Here is a 21476-nt window from a genome sequence, read left to right as displayed (position 1 = left end):
GCGCAGTTCGGCGAAAACGGAACCTTTAAACCACGCGCGCTGTTCCCCAGGGCAACGCCACAGAGGTTTTTTTTTTTTTTTTCCATGAATCAAACGGAAACCAAACAGCATTTTATTGCACGTTTTGATGCACGGAAGGTTCTTTTTTTATTGCTGCTAGTTTGATTACTAGTGATTTATTGTAGGGAGACTCTCATACATCATCGGGATCACTTCGAAAATGTCCCACTCGTGGCGCTCATCATGCGATACATTTAGCTTAATTTCTCGGTAAGTAGGACACTGCTGTCGATAATATTGCACTTTTAGAAGAAGTTGCCATACATTGAGCTTTCACTCTGACATAAATTGTTATTTGCCTTTGGTGTCCGTTTAAAGAGTTTCCATATCTTGGAAATGAAGCGTATTTAAGGAGCAGCAGAGCGTCTACTCGGGACGGATCGATCGGACTAGATGTCGTTCTGAAGATCCTGTCCTCTACGATGTACTAAATAAAAGTCTGTTAAGTTTTCCTGAACGCCGGTCTCTCTGCCTCGGCTTCCTGCTGTTCTGGACGTCCCTGGGCCTGCGGTACGACTCCCGCCGCTCAGCTCCACGCTACCCCCTGGGTCAGAGTCTGCCATCGACACCACTCCTAACAACGCCTGGCTACTTTTGGCCACCTTTACTGTCCTTGGCTCAAGTTTTTCTAATCTTTTTCCGCCTGGCAACCCTGAGCATAGCTTTTCTGTCGCGGTTGGTTGGGAGTTGCCTCCGTGTACCGTGTCCTATGTTTGCTGGGTTTTATACGTGAAGACAACGATATGATCAACCAGTGAACCGCGGCCGCGGCGGCCTCTTGTGTTCTATACTTAAACGGGAGGTCGAACCAGGTTATTTCGTCTACTACCGTTATTTACTTTCAGTCACCTCCCTGCCTTTCCTCTTCTTGCTTTCTGTCAGCACATGTGTGAGTGATGCTGTGTTGACAAATAAATGTGAGTTAAGGAATTGAAGGTGCGTCAATTACGAGTTTATTCTTCCGCTACGGAGAACGTCACAGAGGATAAAGTCAAAAGGACAATAAGAAAGGCGTCGCCGTCACACCAGATTCGTTTTCCTAGACCGCCAGCTTGTATCGCCGAAGGCCTTCCTCAAGCTGTCGACTAGAGGACCCCAGATAAAGTCGTAGACCAGATCAGAGAGCGCATCTCGAATTGGGTCTCGAAACAGCGCATCCGTGGTGTCAACCTCCTTTCCGTTCCAGTCGATGGTAGACTTCTCGAAGGTCAGTTCCCCGATGTTGATTTCACCCAGCAAGAGCGGTATAATGTAGCGGAAGCCGCCATCTATTGCGAATAAAAAAAAGATGTAACTTGGCAATGTGTAGTAGTTTGAGGGCTCTTAAAAACGAACACAACTTTGTGTGTTCGAACACAAAGGGTGTTTAGTTAGAGCATTACGTCTTAAAGGCTATTTTGGGGAAGGAAAACACCCTTACACCCTAATTCTTGCAAATTTTGGTTAAGCAAAAGGGTGTTTTGCTTGCTTGAAACCCCCTTAAGGGTGCAAAGTGGTTTACAGCGTAGCACACTCGAGTGCGAGCGCCGTCTGCTATATATATACGCCATTTGCTTAAAGATGCATAGACAATATGAGACTTATCTGTGCGATCATGTGTTCGACAAACTGATCGTGTGGCTGATGTCGTTGCTTCTCGCCGATTTTAGATTATACCGTAGCTGGCGTAATAAATTGAAAAGGTGTACGTGATGAACGGTACAGGTATTTTAACAAAGCAAACACCTGTGTGCGTCATTGTTACATCACGAACGGAGTTTACAGGTGTTGAGGCAAAAACCAGCGAAGAAGACGCCGGACAAGGGAAAGTGAAATGCACAACGACTCGACTAGCAACTGTGCTTTATTAGCTGACAGCACCTCCCAGAAGAACCACGGCGCATGCGCCGATCACGAAAACACCCATGAAAAAAAAAACTTGAAAAAGAAAAAAATAGCTTCATGGGTTTTTTCGTGATCAGCGCATGCACCGTGGTTCTTCTGGGAGGTGCTGTCAGCTAATAAAGCACAGTTCCTAGTCCAGTCGTTGTGTGTGTCACTTCTTTCCCTTGTCCGGCGTCTTCTTGACTGGTTTTTACCTCAGCGTCAGTACCAACTGACCGAGACTTCGACCTTTTTACAGGTGTTCATCGACCAACAAGACGTGTAATTCTCACCAGAACGTGTTATCACCGCCAGGCCCAGCATGGCACTTTTCGCAACCGCAGTCATGTCTCCCGCTTGGACGAAGGCCAGGGGTTCGTCGTCGTGCTTCGGGTTCCTCACAGCCACGCGCAAGCTGTAACGCATGAGAATACTGGAGACATAAGCTGAGCAGACTGCCTCGCGCTGGTCCTCCCAAGGAATCACACATTCGCACTCCATCCAAAGATGCCCGTCCGTGCAGGTGATGTGGCCTCCGTAGAGCTCGAACCAGCTCCACCATGCATCGTCGGGCCACTGGTGTGACGTCACTCGGCGGGTGACGTTGACGAGCGCGTCGGCCGGGATGGCGTCGCATACTTGTTTCGTCCTGAGTGCGCTGAGCAGTTGGGGGCCCGTCAACGGCTCCACGGCGATTTCACGCTGCGCTGCGTTATGCAGAATAAGAAGCGGAAATGAAGTCTCCGCTAGTGTTGCGCGATAGTCACGTATCTCCATAGGCGTGCGCACGAGGGGGGGAGGGGTCTCTCGAATCATTTCAGGGGGGTGCCTAGTCTCCCCATACCTTACTCTGTCGGATCCGTCCCGTCATTGTGTAAAGGGCAAGACTATGGTCATGCAGGCTTTTGACGATAATGGCGGCTGAACACCACTGATGTTGCATTCCAAGAGCCGTTTACTTCCCATTTTTACCCCCGCAAAGCCGGGGAACAAAGGCAGCTGTTGTGGGAAGCACGTCATCGCTTCATTTCCAATATTGCATCCACTGTGGAGCTTGTTTGCATTAGAGCTCGACCAAAGGAGGGTGGGAGCTAACCCACCTCCCCCTTAATAAGGAACCCGGCGCACGCCTATGCGTATTTCTATGTCTAAGCATTGCGGCGTCCTAAAGAGAACAGTTGTGAGTGCGACGCATTAGCTGCTCATTCGGAGCACTGGTGGCCATGGGCAACAATTAGTAGTCACCAATCAGCAAACACTACAGACAAATACAAAGGAACAATAGTCAGCGCTGTTGTTATGCGTACATGGGGCCTCTCTCGTGGCCTAATGTCCGTAACGGCTTCCCAGTGTATTTCTAAAGTAATGATTGATATATAGTCGCTTTCAACTTGAGAAAAGAAAATAGGAGCCCTTCCCATCGGGAAAAGCAATGATTGGCGTGTGCGCGCTGGCCTATTCTTTCTATCGCACTGCGCAATGCTCCCTCCTAACTTCTTTCTTCCTCCATGCCAGCAATTCGACCTCCAACCACGTGCTTAGCTGCGAAACAATTCTCTTACTACACGTATTAACGTCGGTCACGCGTGAAACAATGAAAGACAACAATGAAATGTGGCGACATAAAATTATAAGTGACCTCGATAAACTATCAGGTTCCCGTATCAAACTGCTGGTCACCGACAAGCCCACGATCGAGAGATCAGTCATTGGAAAACGGCGCATTCAGATACGCATGTGATCTGGGCACCGTCGGGGCCTTATTTGTGTACACCCGCACGTCTGTAGTAACACTGGCAAGAAGCGGGTTTGTTCACGAACCAATAATATTATCTGGGGTTTAGCGTCCCAAAACCACGATATGATTATGAGAGACTCCATAGTGGAGGGCTCCGGAAATTTCGACCACTTGGGGTTCTTTAAAGGGCCCCTAAACCCCCTCCGACATTTCCCCAAACATTTCAAGTAAACAAGCGCATCGCGTGCAGAATGCCGTCGCGATCAACGATGCCACACGCCGCAGCGCTACAGGTCGCGGGCGCGCCACAATTCCGAAAAAAACAATAGCTTCTCCTTTCCGGTCCCCGCCATTCCCGCCACTGACATGTGTGGCATCACCAGTAAACTCGATGACGTTATCACTTTCGATGCTTGCGATTGGCCGAACGACAACCGACGACTTCCGGTTACTCTGCAAACAGCTGTTCGCGCGCACCTTGCTGTTCTTGGTCGTGTTGCCGCTTGCGAATCGACATCTGCGGCCCGGCTCACGCTAGCGGCAAGCCTGCAGCAACGGCGCGGTGCCGCAGAACGTCGCCGCACGCGCGACAGCAGTCCAACTTGCACGGCAAGCTACGCCGGCAAGCCTCCGAAAAACATGGCCGCAGTGCCAAAAGCGGTTGTCGTCCACCTCGAATCTATCAAGTGGCCGCGGTGTGCTCTGTAGCGTATAAGTATAAGCTCCGAACTGATGCTTCCATTTGCTTTAGATTCATGTCCTTAAGCTTCGACAGCAAGGTATTCGTACCGATTCAGCCCCGTTTTGGAGAGCCATACTCAAATAATCGATGCTGTAGGCTTAGCGAATCGAGAAGGGCGCTTCCGAATGCTCGGAGGACATAGATTACACGTTTGTTAGTTGTTTCTAACCTCCATAGCTGGCGCCACTTGACCTGGTGCCAGCTTAGGGACATATTTGGTTTTACGCGACGCTTTCTTTAATGCCGGACAGACTAAAACGCAACCGCCAAGTCGCTAGCGTAATTACACATTCACGCCTTGCGGTTTGATGAGCTTCGTGAACTAATCTCGAGCCGAGGTGGTCTGGCACGGCGTGTCCCCGTACGGGTCCATCACGTTGGCGATCCTTTGAAGGCGTGCGCGCAACACAGGGTCCATACCGGCACGATTCGTAGGGGCACGGGCCGGCACGGCAGCAACAGCGGTTAGTCAACGAACAGTGCACCCAGATACACAGAGTTGACGGCGAGCTGGAGCGTTGGAGTCGCGGCCACCGGAAGTAGACGCTGTCTCGAACAGCACGTCAGCGGTGACGTATGCCACGCGAGATGAAGAGGGGCATTCAGCTGGCTCAGCGAGGAGGGCAAAGCGGTTTTGGAAGAGGGTAGCGTAGGAAAGAGGGAAAGAAGCGATCGTCGCGTTTCGATCATCGAACGCGTGTAACTCCGCTATTACGGCACCGTTTCGAAAAATTCTCACGGCTACGTGTTCGTTGTAAACTCGAGCACAACTTCCTCACCTCAACTAAATTTCGACTGCTGGGTGGTTTAGGGGCCCTTTAACGTGCACCTAAATCTAAGTACACGGGTGTTCGCAAACCAAGCAGCCGCAACACAATATATAAAATAAAGTTCATTGACTGACTGAACACAATATATGTTGTAACTCATAGAAGTCACGTTTAAAAAAACGCCAGGCCTGCGCTGAAATCGCAGCACAGTCACAGCGAAAGCTGGAAGAGCGGCGTTTCTAGAGCCCGTTGTAAGCTCTCTTGGGGCTACAATAGAAGTACACTAGAATGGTACCCACTACGTCATAAATCACAATTTTTGTGAAGTTGGGAAGCACCTACTAAGCCATTATTCGTCATTGTGCGGAGAAGCGAGGCACCAGCTACGCGTCTGTAAGGCATTATGTGCACTTTGTTGACGCGACGACTGATGACGATGAAGAATTATGGCTCAGCCCTTTGTAATTGGTTGGAAGCTTTAAACGGCCCACCAGTTATGCAATTTGCATTGGGTGACCCCCGGTCACTATCTCTCCCGTCATGCTGTATAACATACGTTGACGTGGGAAAGAGACGGGGGGGGGGGGGGGGGAAGAACGACTGAGACACCGAGGAAATGGATCATGCGCTTATGGGCTTCCTTGGCAACCAATACAAATGCACTTGCGAGGAACCCACTGCGCTATAAATCATTGTAATTTTACTGAGACCCCGAGGAAATGGATCATGCGCTTATGGGCTTCCTTGGCAACCAATACAAGTGCACTTGCGAGGAACCCACTACACTATAAATCATTGTAGGTTTTGAGAAGTAGGGCAGCAGGCACTGTGCCATTTTTCATCATTCTACGGAGAGCCGTGGTACCTGCTAAACACATGTAAGGCATTATGCACACTTTGTTGATGCTGTGCCTGATGACGAAGAATTATGGCAGAGCCCTTTGTAATGGGTTGCAAGCATTCAACAACCTACTCGTTGCGCAATTCGCATTGTGTGACGCCTGGTTACAGAATCCGCGTTGTGCGACGCTTGGTGCTTATTTTACTCTTCTACCACGCTATGTTGCATATGCTAATGTGGTTCCTTCCCGATATGAAGCCTGTATAGGACCTTTTTGCAAAGCAGTTTCAAGCACCGGCATGGCTCAGAGGTTGAATACTGAGCTCCCACGCAGAGGGCCCAGGTTCGAACCTCGTTCCATCATATTCTTATTTCGGGCGATACTGGTTACGGACACCGGCGGCGGCGGACAACTACGGCGCCAAAAACGGCCGGTGAAATGATCTCATAACAGCTTTCGCTGTAAAATCTAAGCTCCACCCACAGAACCGTGGTGCGACTACCCTTCACCTGTGAAAGAGCCACGATAGCTGGTTTCCGCTCGAACTACAAGTGCGTTTACTCGGCACATGTAACTACTACGCATAGTAAGAGGTTCGTCGTTCGTATACCTAAAGTATTGCGTTTGCTTGAGCTGCTATGTGAGAATCCATGACTGTGTGCCACGATGTTCAAGTTTTCGACCCAAAACCGGCGACACAAACGTGTGTCTATGTGAAGGTCTACGACCTGAAAGTATTCGAAAAGTGCTTTACGTCGTGAAAATGAATGGGTGCTACTAGATGGAACAGTGCCTAACCGCACTTGTATGCATACCTATAGCCTTAATCAGGGACAGCTAGCTTACTGCTCTCCCATAGCAGAGTACATGTAGGGCTCCCAAATCGTTCACGATTTCTTCTAAACACATTAATGCCGATTTTCTGTGGGAGTGACAGCCATATGGTTGCGGGCGTAGCTTATGTATAAATCTTAGGTTGTAACCGACTATAGCCTTTATAGTTACATATGGTAGCGTTTATACTTAACTGTACTGCCATAGTGTCTCCCCAATTTTAACCCCGAAAAAAGCTTCCAGCGCACGCAAAGTCATATGCGCATTTCCGAGCCCACTAGCTTTTTGTTTTTTTTTTTTTACTAGGCCTAAGAAATTGTGCACGGACATTAGATCAGCTGCATGGTCGTTGGATTCATCAGGACGAGTTTCATGTAGCACTCACCAATTGCGACAGCAAGGACCACCATAGCCAGACAAATGCTTTCATGTTACTGGAGATGGAACCCGAGATGCGAGACGGGGAACCTGAGAACACAGGAAAACAGTTACACGGCGTAAGAATTTGATAACGTCTTGCAGCAAATCTACCAAGTGAGACACGCACTGTGATAACCTGGCTACACATTTACCGGTGCACTATTCAGACAGAGGTGGCTTCTCGCCGTCATATAAGTCGTTCTTCGCAGCAGAAGTTTGACTAGCGCGCCGTGAGGATTTCTTTCCGCATGGAGATGGGGCACGCCTTGAAATGTAGGCAGCGATGACGGGTAGGGGGGGGGGGTTCAAATTACACATATGTGGGCGAGTTCACCATCTGAAAGTGCATCGCTACGCGAACGTTGGTGAAGTTTATTTCTCTAATGAGCCTGTTGATACGACTTACCTGTAAGCGCATGAAATCTTATAAAGAAAACGCGAGCCATTTAAATGCAACATTCTTCGCACATAATTGCAAGCGGCACAGCGCGCAATGACGCAAGACGAAGAAGAGGGACACACAACGGCTTCCATATTGCTAGCGAACACGCACAAAGGACTTCTATGTCGTCCTTTGTGCGTGTTCGCTAGCAATATGGAAGCATACAATCAATACCAACTAGCCCAGCTTAATGCATTAACACACAACAGCGCTCTGTTCCCTTAAAAGCATGTACCGACAGGCCAAGTCCTCACTGTGTTGTAGTTTATTCCTTTACGTACGATTTTTACGGCGACCCTACCCGAGACCGCCAGTTTTCTCCGCTATGTCGAGAGATCAACCTATGAATAAGTCATGCATGCTCTCACTCGCATTCTCTCAGGGCTATTATCGTAATTTGTCATTTTAAATATTGCTTTATTTATTTACTTATAACATCAATATTGGCTCCAAGACGAGGCTACAGCGAGCGTACGACACGCCCACTATCAGGGGCGGCATTAGTGACGGGATTCCTTGCCCTAAGTCGACGGCATGGTGCCAAAATACTGGCATAAAAGCGCAGCACATCTGCAGAAACCACGAGAGTTGTTTTGGCTTACAACGTCAACTTCAGACTTCGCCTAAAGCATACTGCACGCATTCATATTGATTCACGCTGCTTGTAAGTTGAGCCTACAGCCCTGAGACGGTATACGATACGACTCAAGATGACGACTACAGCGCTTCGTCCTTCATTTTGCGCATGTCTTCCTTTCGTTTCACATCGGATTAGTATAGCTGCACCTTTAAAGCATGAACCAGTACCAACTCGCAAGTGTGCTATAGTATACTAGTGCACATTGGCTGGACGTATTCATGCATATTTCTGGACGTATTCTTCAATTGCCGAGATTTCCTCTGCTCTTCGCCGCGTCCCTATAGTTCAGACGCACATCAAGTTTCCTCGATGGTTCCTAACGGTAATAAGCGCCTGTGGTGAATCAAACTCATCGACTTACCGTTTCAGGTGATGCGCTTCGCGTCTCAGGCGTCTGAGGACAGCAAGCGCAATGCATGCCCGTGGATTTTTTATAGGGAGCGCCACCGTTACCGCGCTTGCGCAGCTTATACTATTATGAAGCGACGAATCACAGTAGCATTCGATTCAAATATGAAATTATTCAAATGCAAAAAGGCGTTTTCTGATGCGTCGTCACACTCTTTGGGGTTGTAACTAAACTGGGAGATACAGCTATGCATGATATATCTAAAGGAGTAGTTTGATTGGCACCATTCGTTCTTTTTTTTTCTCCGAGGCACTGATTCTTAAGAAGCTACATGACGTAGCGGGTATTATCTTTATCCAGACAAGTTTCGATAACGACACGTGCCATACCCCGCTGCCTGCTAGTGAAAATATTCTGATGGCGGTCTTTCGATCTAGACATGCGTGTGTACCGCCAAAACATCGCGAATGCTTCCCCATTCACGACGAATGTGTCGCCATGTTATCGCATGCGTTCTTCAGTATAACCGTAATTAAGTTTCGGCATTTCTTACCGGTTCCGAACCGAAAAAAAAAGAAAAAGGAAACAAAAGAGAAGCAGCAGCTCAAGGCCGAAGTCCCACGGTCACGATATATGCAGCGTCGCGGAAATAAGAGACAAAGCCTGCAGGCTTAGAGTTACTATGTCACACCATAGGCGAGCGCAAAGTGCGGGCAGTATTCTTATTAAGGAATCGCTTTGCTAAGCTCGAGGACGCGGGTTCGATTCCCAGCCATGGCGGCCGCATTTCAGTGGGAGCGAAGTACAAGAACACCTGTGCGTTTCGGCTTACGCGTGCTCGTTAGGTGGTCGAAATTAATCCAGAGTCCCTCTCTACGGTGTGGCTCGTAATAATGGCGTGGTATCGGTGCAGAAAACCCCAGAATTATTTAGCTTGAAAGGACGGATATACGCCTAAGCGAAAGCCGGCAAGTGTGGGTGTCTGTTATAGCTAAGAGGGTTCACTAGTGCGAGCACCCATAGAGAATACATGCGCACTTTCAAAAGCTCTAGCCTGTCCATATGTTGTCGCATTTACACGGGGTTTGCGATAGTGCTTTCGTTTTTCAGTATATGGCGGAAATGTTGCGGAGAGATTTTTTACTCAGGCTTTCGTATTTTTTTACAAACCAGAGGCAAGTATCGGGAAAAAGCGTACTTTTTAACGTCTCGCTCTTTCTCGCAGTCTCCTAAAGGGAATAACAGAATTATCCTGATTTTGCCCGCAACATTTCCTCCCTTTTTCATTCCTTATTATTACGCTATAATTGTCGTCCATATCAAGCCTTTGGTTTTCATTTTAGAGGCTCCGAAAGCGTTGTGTATACGTTCAGTGTGGATTTGAAATTCGCGCCACATTTACGTGGCGCGACGTGTCTCCACCTGGTGCCACCTATTCGGTGATCTTTAAATTAAGTGATCTTAAATTAATTTGTTTTCTTCCATTATAAAACAGGGAGCAATGCACAAATTTAATCTCTCGGATGTTTAAACTTTCTTTGACATGTAATGTTTTCAAGGTGGCCATTCAAACTATGTGTCCTAGTTCTTTAGATTGCATAGAAGCGGATAAAAATGTCTGATCGAGATAAAAAAAAACATGGTTGATCCCTCCGTCATAGGAATCGGAATAACACGAAAGTAAAGCGTGCCCTTACAGAAGTACTAACTGAATGTTTACTGTACATTGATATAAGAGAGTTTTCACAATGTATATTGATGTCTGGCAGCTATAGCACTGTTTAGCGTGCATGCATCTACTTTGATGATTGATGGTACATCTCCATCCCGACGACTAACGTCCATGCTAAATGATTCCGCAGCTTCGCCCACTCATCATCATTCACTCCGTGGATATGCTGTGATTTTTTAGTTTGGATTAGCGTGAGCGAGGCTGACGCTTTTACGACGCTTGGGCGAAGGTCGCCACCTCGCGGTCTGTTAAGGCATTGACAAAATTGAACTTCTATTAAAAACGCGCCAAATGGGATGGACGTGTAATGCGTTGCAGGGGCTAATCGCCGAGGCCACAGTAGTGATAAATTACTTTACCGCTCCCAGAGGGCAACACACCCCGCCGACCGGGAGAGTGGTAGATATAAAAGGCGCGTTTGTAAAGCCTCTGGAGTAGTGATGCAGAACTATCGGTAAATTGACTATCGATAGTATCGATAGTTTCTTTGAAACGATCGATAGTACTACTATCGATAAACTATTGATAGTCGAATCGGTAGTACCATTGGTAATATTAGTAACGATATTACTGCCACGCGTGTTTATTGCTTTGTTTTGATGTATTCGGGTTGCACCCACAGACTGTTAGCTGCGTTTGACGCAGACCGCACCGCAATGTTTGGGAAGTTTCCCGATTGTTTGACATTTTAAGGTTACGCGCCGGACGCGAATATTCAAGTTTATTCGAAAGCTTGCGCGAGCAATAGCGATAACACTGGAAGGTTTGACGACTGATGTATAAAAGATGAAGCCTTCCACCGATTGTCAGATTACTCGACGGCCGGCGACTGTTCTCGCCGCAATCAGTGCGCAGCCTGTATCGCTTGTATTCCGAGTTTTGATTCTGTGGGCACAACTTCGACCAAAAGAAGAGCTTCGTATTTCCCAGTCTTGCTGTAGCATTCTTCACCGTCACAGCCACGTGACAAACTATCCATAGTGGTGCCAATAACGAGGCTGTTGCTGGCTGGCCATATTGCCAAAATATTTGCGATAGCCTACTATCAGCTTCGCTTAATTTATGAGGAAATTTTTATCGAGAGAAATTATTTGCGCAGTGAAAATGGCGGCATATGTCCATCAATAAATAAAAGCAACCAGTTACATCTTACAATTAACAAACTTAGTTCTTGATATATTTTTATTTTGCAATCATCAAATACAATATAAAACTGAAGCTTCGCAGTTCCACCCCATGTAACGGCTTCCTTTCCGCTACAGCTTAATAGTTTGACTTTATGACCATGTTTCAGCGAAGCACTCTGGTGAAGAACCCAAGCATGTCGACTTTCTTGCCCTTCAGCCTGCTCCTCCGGCTCCACTATGTACCACGCGCGCGGGGAAACAGATTTATTCTGCAATGAGTTCGCGCTGTTGATTTTAAACTATCGATAGTACTTACTATCGATAGCACTATCGATAGTATCTTTTACCATCGATAGTTCGATAGTGACTCAGCTATCGATAGTATCGATAGTACCATCGATAGTTCTGCATCACTACTCTGGAGTCTGTGACCGTGGCGCAGTGGATAGCGTGCCCGGCATCTGTTGTTGCGGACCGAGCGGTCGTGGGTTCGATGCCCGTTGCCGGAACTTTTTTTCTTTGCCATCTGATCGTGTAAATTTTTTCGAAGTCATTTCCGTGACGGAAATACGTCACTGAAGTCTTGGTGGACTCCGGCATAAAACACTTTCGTGTTAAAAAGAAAAGCGTAGGCTGTGCCCGAAAGAAAGATGGTGATTTTGATAAAAGTCCTTTGCGTCATATTCAGTTGAGAATTGCAGTGAGGCGGTTCTGTGTAAAAATATTCAATTTGAAGCATATATAGTAGGTTTCGCAATACCATTTAATGACATTTATTTCAGAAACACAAACACAACACTTTTGGTTTCAAGTTAGAAAACGATTTCGCAAATAAAGCGCCGACGCCCTGTTCCGGCGTTGCTGTGCCCGCTCTTCGTTACAGTGTATAGACGGTTTCGCCAGCGCTTACCGTTCTCTGGCTACATTGTGCGTTCACCGGAAACTCTCCCTAGAAAACTTCCTGTTTACCTTGTTTTAGCGTGGTTTTAGCCTGCGTTGCTGGCCGCGGCTACTTGTGCTTCGGTATTTTCTGCGGATAGAATTTTTCCGATGAAGCGCTCGCAACTCAGGCACTGATGTGTAGTGCCAGGATGCAGTCTGCGGTCCGCAACTAATATGCTATGGCAAGTCGAAGCGTTCTGTTGCCCGACAGATGAAGGCAGGAATAGCGCCTAGATTGCAGCGATCAGGCGACAATGACTGGATTCCCACAAAAGAGCACGTAGATTTGTTCTGCCCACTTCATCAAAGGCAAATAAAGTTCAACGCATACTCAGACGATGCTCAGACGTTAGTCTAAGGTGCCCAATTACAAGGAACACGTCGGACGCCGTCGTCTTCCACCCACGACAGATAGCTGCCCTGACGCCTGAAGTGGATAGCAAAGTGTGAAAGCTGGCTAACACCGAAAATCCATCGTAAAGGCGTTTGTTTTGTTGGAGCCTCATCAGTGATGTATACTGCGACCTTGTATACTGTTTGAAACAACACTCGGGACCCCAAAGCAGCCGTGCTCAACATGAATCGCCGCACAGTGTACGTCGTGTACGTCGTGCCCACGACGCCGTTGCATTTGCTTTTTATGAGAGCGACGCATGCGAGTGGATTCGCATCGGTGCGAGCAAATGACTCATCGACTGTCGTGTTGCCGCCGTCGCACTCTAGCTAATTTATACCTTGGTTGGAGCGTGGACTGTAGATGTAGGCGGGTTAACTTGAGAGCTTGATACATGAATATCGCACTCGTGAGTAAACCATAGTAGTTCGCATGACTCAGCCTCACCTGATGTCATCACATAATGAGTACGTTTTATATTGTCTCAGTCACACCGAACCAGGCCCGTAGCCAGAGGGGGTGCCCTAGGGGCCCGGGCCCTCCGAAGTTTTGATGGAGGGGTGTTTTACCGAAAATGAATAATGAATGCGCGTTTTTCTCAAATAGTCAAGGTCTTCAGCATGTGCCCCCCCCCCCCCCCCCCGAAAAATATTTCTGGCTACGGGCCATGCCGAACACTTTGGATCACGATCGATTCCGATTGGCGCCGATCTCTATCAAAAGTGCCTGGTGTGACACACGCGCGATAATAATTTTATCGTGATTTTGTGTGATTAAGCCAAACTACATAAATATGTCCGCGGCTGTGACAGAGAGAGGTTGCTAGCTCCAGTCGAAAAGCTGAATTGCACAACTTCCCTATCCAGCGTATCAGGCAACTGTTCTCTTCGCCACTGCAGTTTCTGCTTGCACCTCCCGCGCGACGTCGTCGAGCGCCTCCATATAGTCCCTAGGCATCGCTCCAAACACATCTGAAGGAATGCGCCAGAAATAATAGAGCAACAGCTCAAACACAGCTGGGACCGTTGAAAAAGTACTACCGGAAGTGGCGCACCGGAAGTCTCCTTGGGCAGACCGTTCGGCGCATGCCAGTTTGTTTACAAACAGCGAAATCGCCTATACGCTGGGGATTTCGGGAAAGCCCGGCCTCTTGCAGTGCTGAGGGCGAAGCGAGGAAGATGCGTTGTGATCGGTGGCTGCGGAGTAACGCACAGTGGAAAACCGTAGTCCGTCGCTTGGTTCGTGTCATTCGTGGAAGAGCAAGTGAGTGTGTAGGTGCTGAAGGTGAGGAAAAGACGCCATTTCTGCAGCCCTTGTTGGGAGCACAAGCTAAGTACGTAGCGAACTCGTCCACTATTCTGTAGGCCATACCCTTCTCACCCCCGTCTGGCGGACTAGGGCCAATTGACCTCTTAGCGCATTGTCCTCGTTTTCGGGACTGCAATGAGCCAAAAATTTGAGGGGATACGCTATTCTTTGTTCAAATATGTACGCGGCTGCTGTCAATATCCGATGGTCCATTGAGGTTCCCACAGCAAGCAGCAGATAGCTGATGAGACAAGTCATTACCCATTGTTCGGGTTAGGGGCGCAGTGGGGCGACAAGGAAAAGTTGTGGAACGCCTCACGGTATGGAGAAGACAATGCGTTTACAGTGATTTGAGAATTTCACGGGCAAGCTTCAAGCAGCGCTACTCTCCATACGCGGAAGGGCTAATACTTTCGTGTCCTGGTGAGATTTACATACCTAGAATGGACTCAACTTCACTGCTTTTGGTGGTGCGCAAGTGCTGCCATCTGTGGACACAATAAGTTCAAGCGACGCCTAAAACCCTGGAACAAACTGTGCCAACTGGTAGACAACACCTCGGCACAGTCCGACGCAGCTATGGGCGGACGGCACGACGGTGCCACCCGATGAAACACTGAGTGGATAGACTTGGCTTGGCCTGGATGACGTCCCCATGGTAGTGGAACTGAGACTGATTGTGTGAGCGGGTGTGTGTGTACGGCGTGTGGAGCGAACAACTTTTTGTTATGCGACACTGCGAGTGCCTGCCCTGTGCCAAAAGGAAGTAGGGAAACCTACTGACTTATTTACTTACATAATTAATTACTGAAACTTGAGTTGCCTTGGAGCTGGTGAGCCCTTGGCTTGCAGATAAGTCATAAATTTGAATACAACTGCCAGTACGTAGATGCGCACGCATGCTGGAGACGTATGCCGAATAATTCCCACTCTTTGACTTATGGATTCAAGTAATAGAGCTTCGCAAGCCCACAGCAGCTCCGTAAAACGAGCGAGCGGAGGCACAATCTAGGCATAACCGATTCAGATTCTTGCTTGTTTACCTGTATATACTGTATCAATAATAGCATACGCACCTCCTCCCAGACCTCCTCGAACGCCTTGTAATACTTTCCGGACTGTGACCTTGAAATGCAGTCGTCCTTGAAGGCCTCTTCAAGCATCTGGAATGTTTCAGTTACATTTTTTTCAAGCTTCACGCAAACTTGATAGCGTATTACTGTTCAAGCGAACGCTCCATCGCGCCGTGTTACAAATTCGAGAAAAAAAAACATTTCACGCGGAGGCGTGTCTTTCCGCTCACACTGCGTTGATAGGGCAGACCACTCACCACATTTCCCGACCGGTTTTACCGCACTGCCATGGATAATCGCGTCACAATAAAATCATTTAGAAGAATAGACTGTTGGGCGAGTTGGTAATAAGATCATGCGCAATACTTTCATAATGGTCGCTGTATTACTACACATACAATTTTGGCTTTTGATGTCATTGTTTATCATGCACGTCATTTCTCACTTCGGCAAGAATTGGGAGGTGAATGCGAGAACGAGTCATGCCTGAAAGATCGCAACGGTGGTTGTAATTGGTAGACAGCCCAATCATTGTACCGCGATGTTTAACAACCCCGGCTTCTATAGTGCTTGTTTCAAGTCCATGGCTGTCCTTAGTGCTAACTCTCCACCTCAATACGACCTTGACGTACTCCGAATGCTTCCGGACAGGGTTACGCTAAATCACTGCTTTGTACTGTCTTAAAGGAACACCATAGGGCAAAAGAAATGATTCGACTTAGATTGATAAATTGTACTCTGAGAACCCTAATGTCGTTAATTTCACCATTAATAGAGCAGAAAATCAGTCACAGTTTCACTTTTAAATTTCGCACCGAAATCTCGACTCATGACGTCACAGATTTCAAGCGGTATTTCTCGTATTTTGGTGACATTGGCTCAATGAAGTTTCCTGAAACTTAGTATGTTATGTCTATGGCCCCCTCGCAGTACGATGTGCTTCATTTTTTTCTATTAGCAAGTAGGTATTACCTAGTAGAAGCCGTCAAAATCTATGGAGTCACGGCGTCTGGTGCGAGAATTTCAAGGTGGCGTCGCCACCCACATTTTCTTTCCGTGCTTTTTCTCGCATACCAAGCGTCTTCTCGTGGTAAGAGTGGTGTTTTCGGTATTGTGAATTTTTAATTTACTAATGCGCCAAAAATCGTTTTTGCCTTTAGTGTCCCTTTAAAGGGGTTCTCCAACACTATTCAACCCCCCAACAGCAGCTATAGCGGCAGGCAGTCCGATGTTATTCGGCCTGGAAAATTCAAAATACCAGAAAAGAAATGCCTACCCTGAACACGATTTTCGCGGAGTCACATGACCTCGTTTCACTCGGCCTGATAAAGTCACTGGAAAATTTCAGAGTACCACAAAGGTAGGTTGCACGCGGGCAACATTGGGCGGCGGTGGCCATCTCCCTTCCAGACCGTTCGGCGCGTTACTAGCGTGCGTTGAAAAGTGATCGATCTTTTCGCCTCGATGCCGTGTTACGCTAGGCGGAACTGCAATATGTGTGTGTTTCTTCCGGAGGACATTAGAAGTGATTTCGAGTCATTTACAATTATGAATCGACTGCGCTGTAAGCGGTATTAGGAAATGAAACGTGCGGCGAATGTTGCCATGTGCTCACGAACTCTCTTCATGGCTTCATCGGTCTCTTTTCGTGTCACGGCCGGTTGTGTTCGCCAGGTCCGGAGCTGTAAACATGGTCGCATTAGCGCGGTGACTTCGTGCGAGATGCCATTTACTTATTCGACACTTGGTGAATCTTGACTGTTTGCGCTAGCTTTGCAGTCAGTCGGTGTTCAGGTTCACTTCACAGCGCACACGAGAACATTCAACATTGCACCCTTCGTCTGATCGGTGACGTATACCTTGCTTGCGCACAATGCTTGCTGTTCAACTGGGTGATATGTGTGATAGAAGTGGTGTGTGTATGGCAATTGGAAGTTGTGCGTGACGTATTTATGTCTCGGTTCGGAACGCTAGCAGCCGAACGCACGGGCGAATCGGCGTGCGGTAGGTAAGGAGCATCTTATTTTGCGAATACGTTGTTATGTCTTAACATATGCGTAGAAAATAGGCCATCAAAAATGACTGACACCACTAAATAATTCTTTCATTTCTTATTTTTCGTCCCCTTAATATTCCCAACGTTGCAGTGCATTTGCAAACATTTTGCTGTGTTCCGACAGACACTTCTTTTTTAGTTGTTGTTGTTGTTCTTGACGTTGCTAGCGCGTAAACAGCTGGGGTTCGGTTTCTGCACTACTTTTATTTTCAACTCTTTTTTTCATAATGCACTCTTCATAAAAGAGCCCTGACAGCGAAAGTTTTGTTTGTGGCTTTTTTACTGTAATTTGAAGCTTTGTGTCTGGTTATCCCGAAATTGAACCAAATGCTCTCACGGATCGTATAATTAATGCTAGCGCCGTTAACCGAGAACAATTTTGCCTCAGTTCGAAATGTCCGCCTAAATACCATAAGAAACTAGCGCCCCACGGCGGGAGAGCGCCTAAGATCACGTACACTCAGGCTGTGGTGTCGTTGAAAGCGCAGTTTTCAAATCGGACCCCGCACGCGGTAAAGAAAGAAACGATGCGGTAGCTTCGGTATTTTTTAACCCCCCCCCCTCCCCAGAAAAAAAAAGAAAGCATTCCTGGCCGAAGCAGCCAGAACTACGTTGAAAGCAGTACGACAACACAGCGAGAGCGGCGACGAACAATATTCCTCGCCAAGTGCCTGTCGTGGTATCGTGCACGCCCCACAAATCATTGACGTCAGCAATACTCGCTTTACTCGTGGAACGTCAAATGGGGCCTCGGTCTGTGTCATACCAGTGGTAAAGTACCCCCGTATACAGGGCAATCAAGCAACACAAACATCTTGAGGTTTCAGTATTGATGTCAGGGGTCCTTTAAAACTTCCTCGGCACAGTGATTTATGTTCTTTGATCAGAAATAGCACATCCCTGAAATTTTTTAAACGCATTCTACTGTAACACAGTATGCATATAGATCTAGGGTTCGCATGAAATCGATTCCCTCAATGCGCGGGATCTGCCGATATTTTTTTTTTCTGCGACCCTTTCTCATGCACTAAACAGTATTTTAAGGGTGCGCTCGGCGAAATGCAGCATTATCAACATTTTGTTTTTTTTCAAAAAAAATTAAAATATACGCTTAATAGCATTGCCTTATACCAAGTTTATGAACAGAGTTCCACGCCTCTGTTTTACGCAATGGCAAATGATCACGCCGCAATTGCCTTCAAGGTATACCACTAAACACTTATTATTTTAATAAATCTCCGATTTCGTTCTCGTGTGCGTGACACGCTTATAACTCGAAATGCATGCACAATCTGTTCAACAGATCGAGATATAAAGAGCCGAGCAAATAGAAAGGTATGTGGTATGTATACCTTTCAATATCGCTGAACAAATGTCGCTGAGCGAACCGAAAAGGTGAAGTATCCTGTCGCATGAGAGCTTTTCCAGTTTTCCAGAAGTTTATGTAGTTCTCTGCAGAAAGGAGTGTTCTTCGGTGGGGGGAGAATTCATTCCGGAACTATGCGGCCACGTATAACGACGCTCTTTGACGTTAATTTTTCCCAAACAGAATGCAAAAACAAACGAGATTCCCAGATTACGTTCAGATGTTGGTGAGCTACTTTCTGGTATCTGCATGACGGGTTTCAAAAGCGGTTAAGTACTTCTAGAGATCGTGGTATACTGCTAAATGTCCGGCCACGCTCTGCGTTTAATGCGCCTGCACCCAACGCGCTTGGAAAGGATATGGCGGCGAGAGGTCACGTGATGCGAGTAAGCCAATCGCGAAGCAGATGCGATACTTTTGTTTTTAAGTGCACGAAGCGTTCAGGGCGAAAGAACATTGAGCAGTACCGCTTTTTCTTTTTACTACGTTAAAGTACACGAATACATTTTGAAAGAAATGTATTCGTGTATTCTAGGCAATATGGTTCACTACACTTTAACAATACTACCTAGAATATAGTTCTAGCTAAACACTGAGATATCTTTTCTGAATTCACGCAAACAGAAGAGGGTGTCCGCAGAACACCCAGAAGAGGGTGTTCATGACTGTACAGCGACCTGTAAAAGCAGCCCGCGTGGCGACTGCCTTCACGCTGTTCGGCGCCACCGTACGTCGAGCGCTGGATGCACCAATCTGGTTCACTTTTAGTACCCAGCTCGTGAAACCGTAAACGCTGGTCCCACAGACTGGCAGAATTTAATCGCTAACACATTTCCGCTCCGCACGAATCTGCACCCGTGACCATTGTGTTTGGGCCATTGAGTACGCATATCAAAACACTCACCGATCGCCAGCATGGTGAGCAGGATCCAGAGAGTTGTTGTGCGCATGGTTCTTGTTGCGAAATCTGCGAGAGAAGATGTTGCATGCATAAAGGGAACACCGATGCGTACTCTGCATCAGCGATTTGTTAAGGGACCCCTGACGCCAAATTTGGAAAATCGAGATGCTTGTGGTGTGATAGTGCTGCATGCGTGGGCATTCCTGACAGATTATTCGTGGAAGAGCAAGTGAGTGTGTAGGTGTTGAAGGTGAGGAAAAGACGCCATTTCTGCAGCCCTTGTTGGGAGCACAAGCTAAGTACATAGCGAACTCGTCCACTATTCTGTAGGCCATACCCTTCTCACCCCCGTCTGGCGGACTAGGGTCAATTGACCTCTTAGCGCATTGTCCTCGTTTTCGGGACTGCAATGAGCCAAAAATTTGAGGGGATACACTATTCTCGTTCAAATATGTACGCGGCTGCTGTCAATATCCGATGGTTCATTGAGGTTCCCACAGCAAGCAGCAGATAGCTGATGAGACAAGTCATTACCCATTGTTCGGGTTAGGGGCGCAGTGGGGCGACAAGGAAAAGTTGTGGAACGCCTCACGGTATGGAGAGGACAAAGCGTTTACAGTGATTTGAGAATTTCACGGGCAAGCTTCAAGCAGCGCTACTCTCCATACGCGGAAGGGCTAATACTTTCGTGTCCTGGTGAGATTTACATACCTAGAATGGACTCAACTTCACTGCTTTTGGTGGTGCGCAAGTGCTGCCATCTGTGGACACAATAAGTTCAAGCGACGTCTAAAACCCTGGAACAAACTGTGCCAACTGGTGGACAACATCTCGGCACAGTCCGACGCAGCTATGGGCCGACGGCACGACGGTGCCACCCAATGAAACACTGAGTGGATAGACTTGGCTTGGCCTGGATGACGTCCCCATGGTAGTGGAACTGAGACTGATTGTGTGAGCGGGTGTGTGTGTACGGCGTGTGGAGCGCACAACTTTTTGTTATGCGACACTGCGAGTGCCTGCCCTGTGCCAAAAGGAAGTAGGGAAACCTACTGACTTATTTACTTACTTAATTAATTACTGAAATTTGAGTTGCCTTGGAGCTGGTGAGCCCTTGGCTTGCAGATAAGTCATAAATTTGAATACAACTGCCAGTACGTAGATGCGCACGCATGCTGGAGACGTATGCCGAATATTCCCACTCTTTGACTTATGGATTCAAGTAATAGAGCTTCGCAAGCCCACAGCAGCTCCGTAAAACGAGCGAGCGGAGGCACAATCTAGGCATAACCGATTCAAATTCTTGCTTGTTTACCTGTATATACTGTATCAATAATAGCATACGCACCTCCTCCCAGATCTCCTCGAACGCCTTGTGGTACTTTCCGGACTGTGACCTTGAAATGCAGTCGTCCTTGAAGGCCTCTTCAAGCATCTGGAATGTTTCAGTTACATTTTTTTCAAGCTTCACGCAAACTTGATAGCGTATTGCTGTTCAAGCGAACGCTCCATCGCGCCGTGTTACAAATTCGAGAAAAAAAAAAACATTTCACGCGGAGGCGTGCCTTTCCGCTCACACTGCGTTTATAGGGCAGACCACTCACCACATTTCCCGACCGGTTTTACCGCACTGCCATGGATAGTCGCGTCACAATAAAATCATTTAGAAGAATAGACTGTTGGGCGAGTTGGTAATAAAATCATGCGCAATACTTTCATAATGGTCCCTGTATTACGACACATACAATTTTGGCTTTTGATGTCATTGTTTATCATGCACGTCATTTCTCACTTCGGCAAGAATTGGGAGGTGAATGCGAGAACGAGTCATGCCTGAAAGATCGCAACGGTGGTTGTAATTGGTAGACAGCCCAATC

General features: G+C 47.4%; 2 protein-coding genes across 2 annotated transcripts in view; both read right to left on the bottom strand.

Moving 5' to 3' along the window:
- The window catches only part of LOC119385211 (uncharacterized), a 53831-nt gene extending 34064 nt beyond the window's left edge, over nt 1-19767 (bottom strand). The window contains exon 1 of the mRNA XM_049414250.1: nt 19603-19767. Within this exon, the coding sequence (XP_049270207.1) occupies nt 19603-19690 (88 nt within the window). The 5' untranslated portion in view covers nt 19691-19767. The remainder of the gene's footprint in view (nt 1-19602) is intronic.
- On the bottom strand, nt 1005-7305 carry LOC119385210 (uncharacterized). Its single transcript, XM_037652719.2, has 3 exons — nt 7235-7305; nt 2217-2630; nt 1005-1328 (listed from the first exon to the last, which is right to left on the bottom strand). The coding sequence occupies exons 1-3, from the start codon at nt 7257-7259 to the stop codon at nt 1081-1083; spliced, it is 687 nt and encodes a 228-aa protein (XP_037508647.1). The 5' UTR covers nt 7260-7305; the 3' UTR covers nt 1005-1080.
- Nucleotides 19768-21476: the final 1709 nt, after the last annotated feature.

Source organism: Rhipicephalus sanguineus, chromosome 3 (genome assembly GCF_013339695.2).
Source record: "Rhipicephalus sanguineus isolate Rsan-2018 chromosome 3, BIME_Rsan_1.4, whole genome shotgun sequence".
Classification (NCBI taxonomy): Eukaryota; Metazoa; Arthropoda; class Arachnida; order Ixodida; family Ixodidae; genus Rhipicephalus; species Rhipicephalus sanguineus.
The sequence above is the reverse complement of the archived record's forward strand: the minus strand, read 5'-3'. Positions and strand labels throughout refer to the sequence as shown.

Bases quoted from the DNA above. Each gene is read 5' to 3' on its own strand.
- LOC119385210 (XM_037652719.2), bottom strand. From the start codon at position 7,259: ATGGTGGTCCTTGCTGTCGCAATTG. The intron at 2,631-7,234 runs GTGAGTGCTACA...TGCATAACGCAG, and splicing joins GGTCCTTGCTGTCGCAATTG to CGCAGCGTGAAATCGCCGTG. The intron at 1,329-2,216 runs GTGAGAATTACA...TATTCGCAATAG, and splicing joins GGCGGTGATAACACGTTCTG to ATGGCGGCTTCCGCTACATT.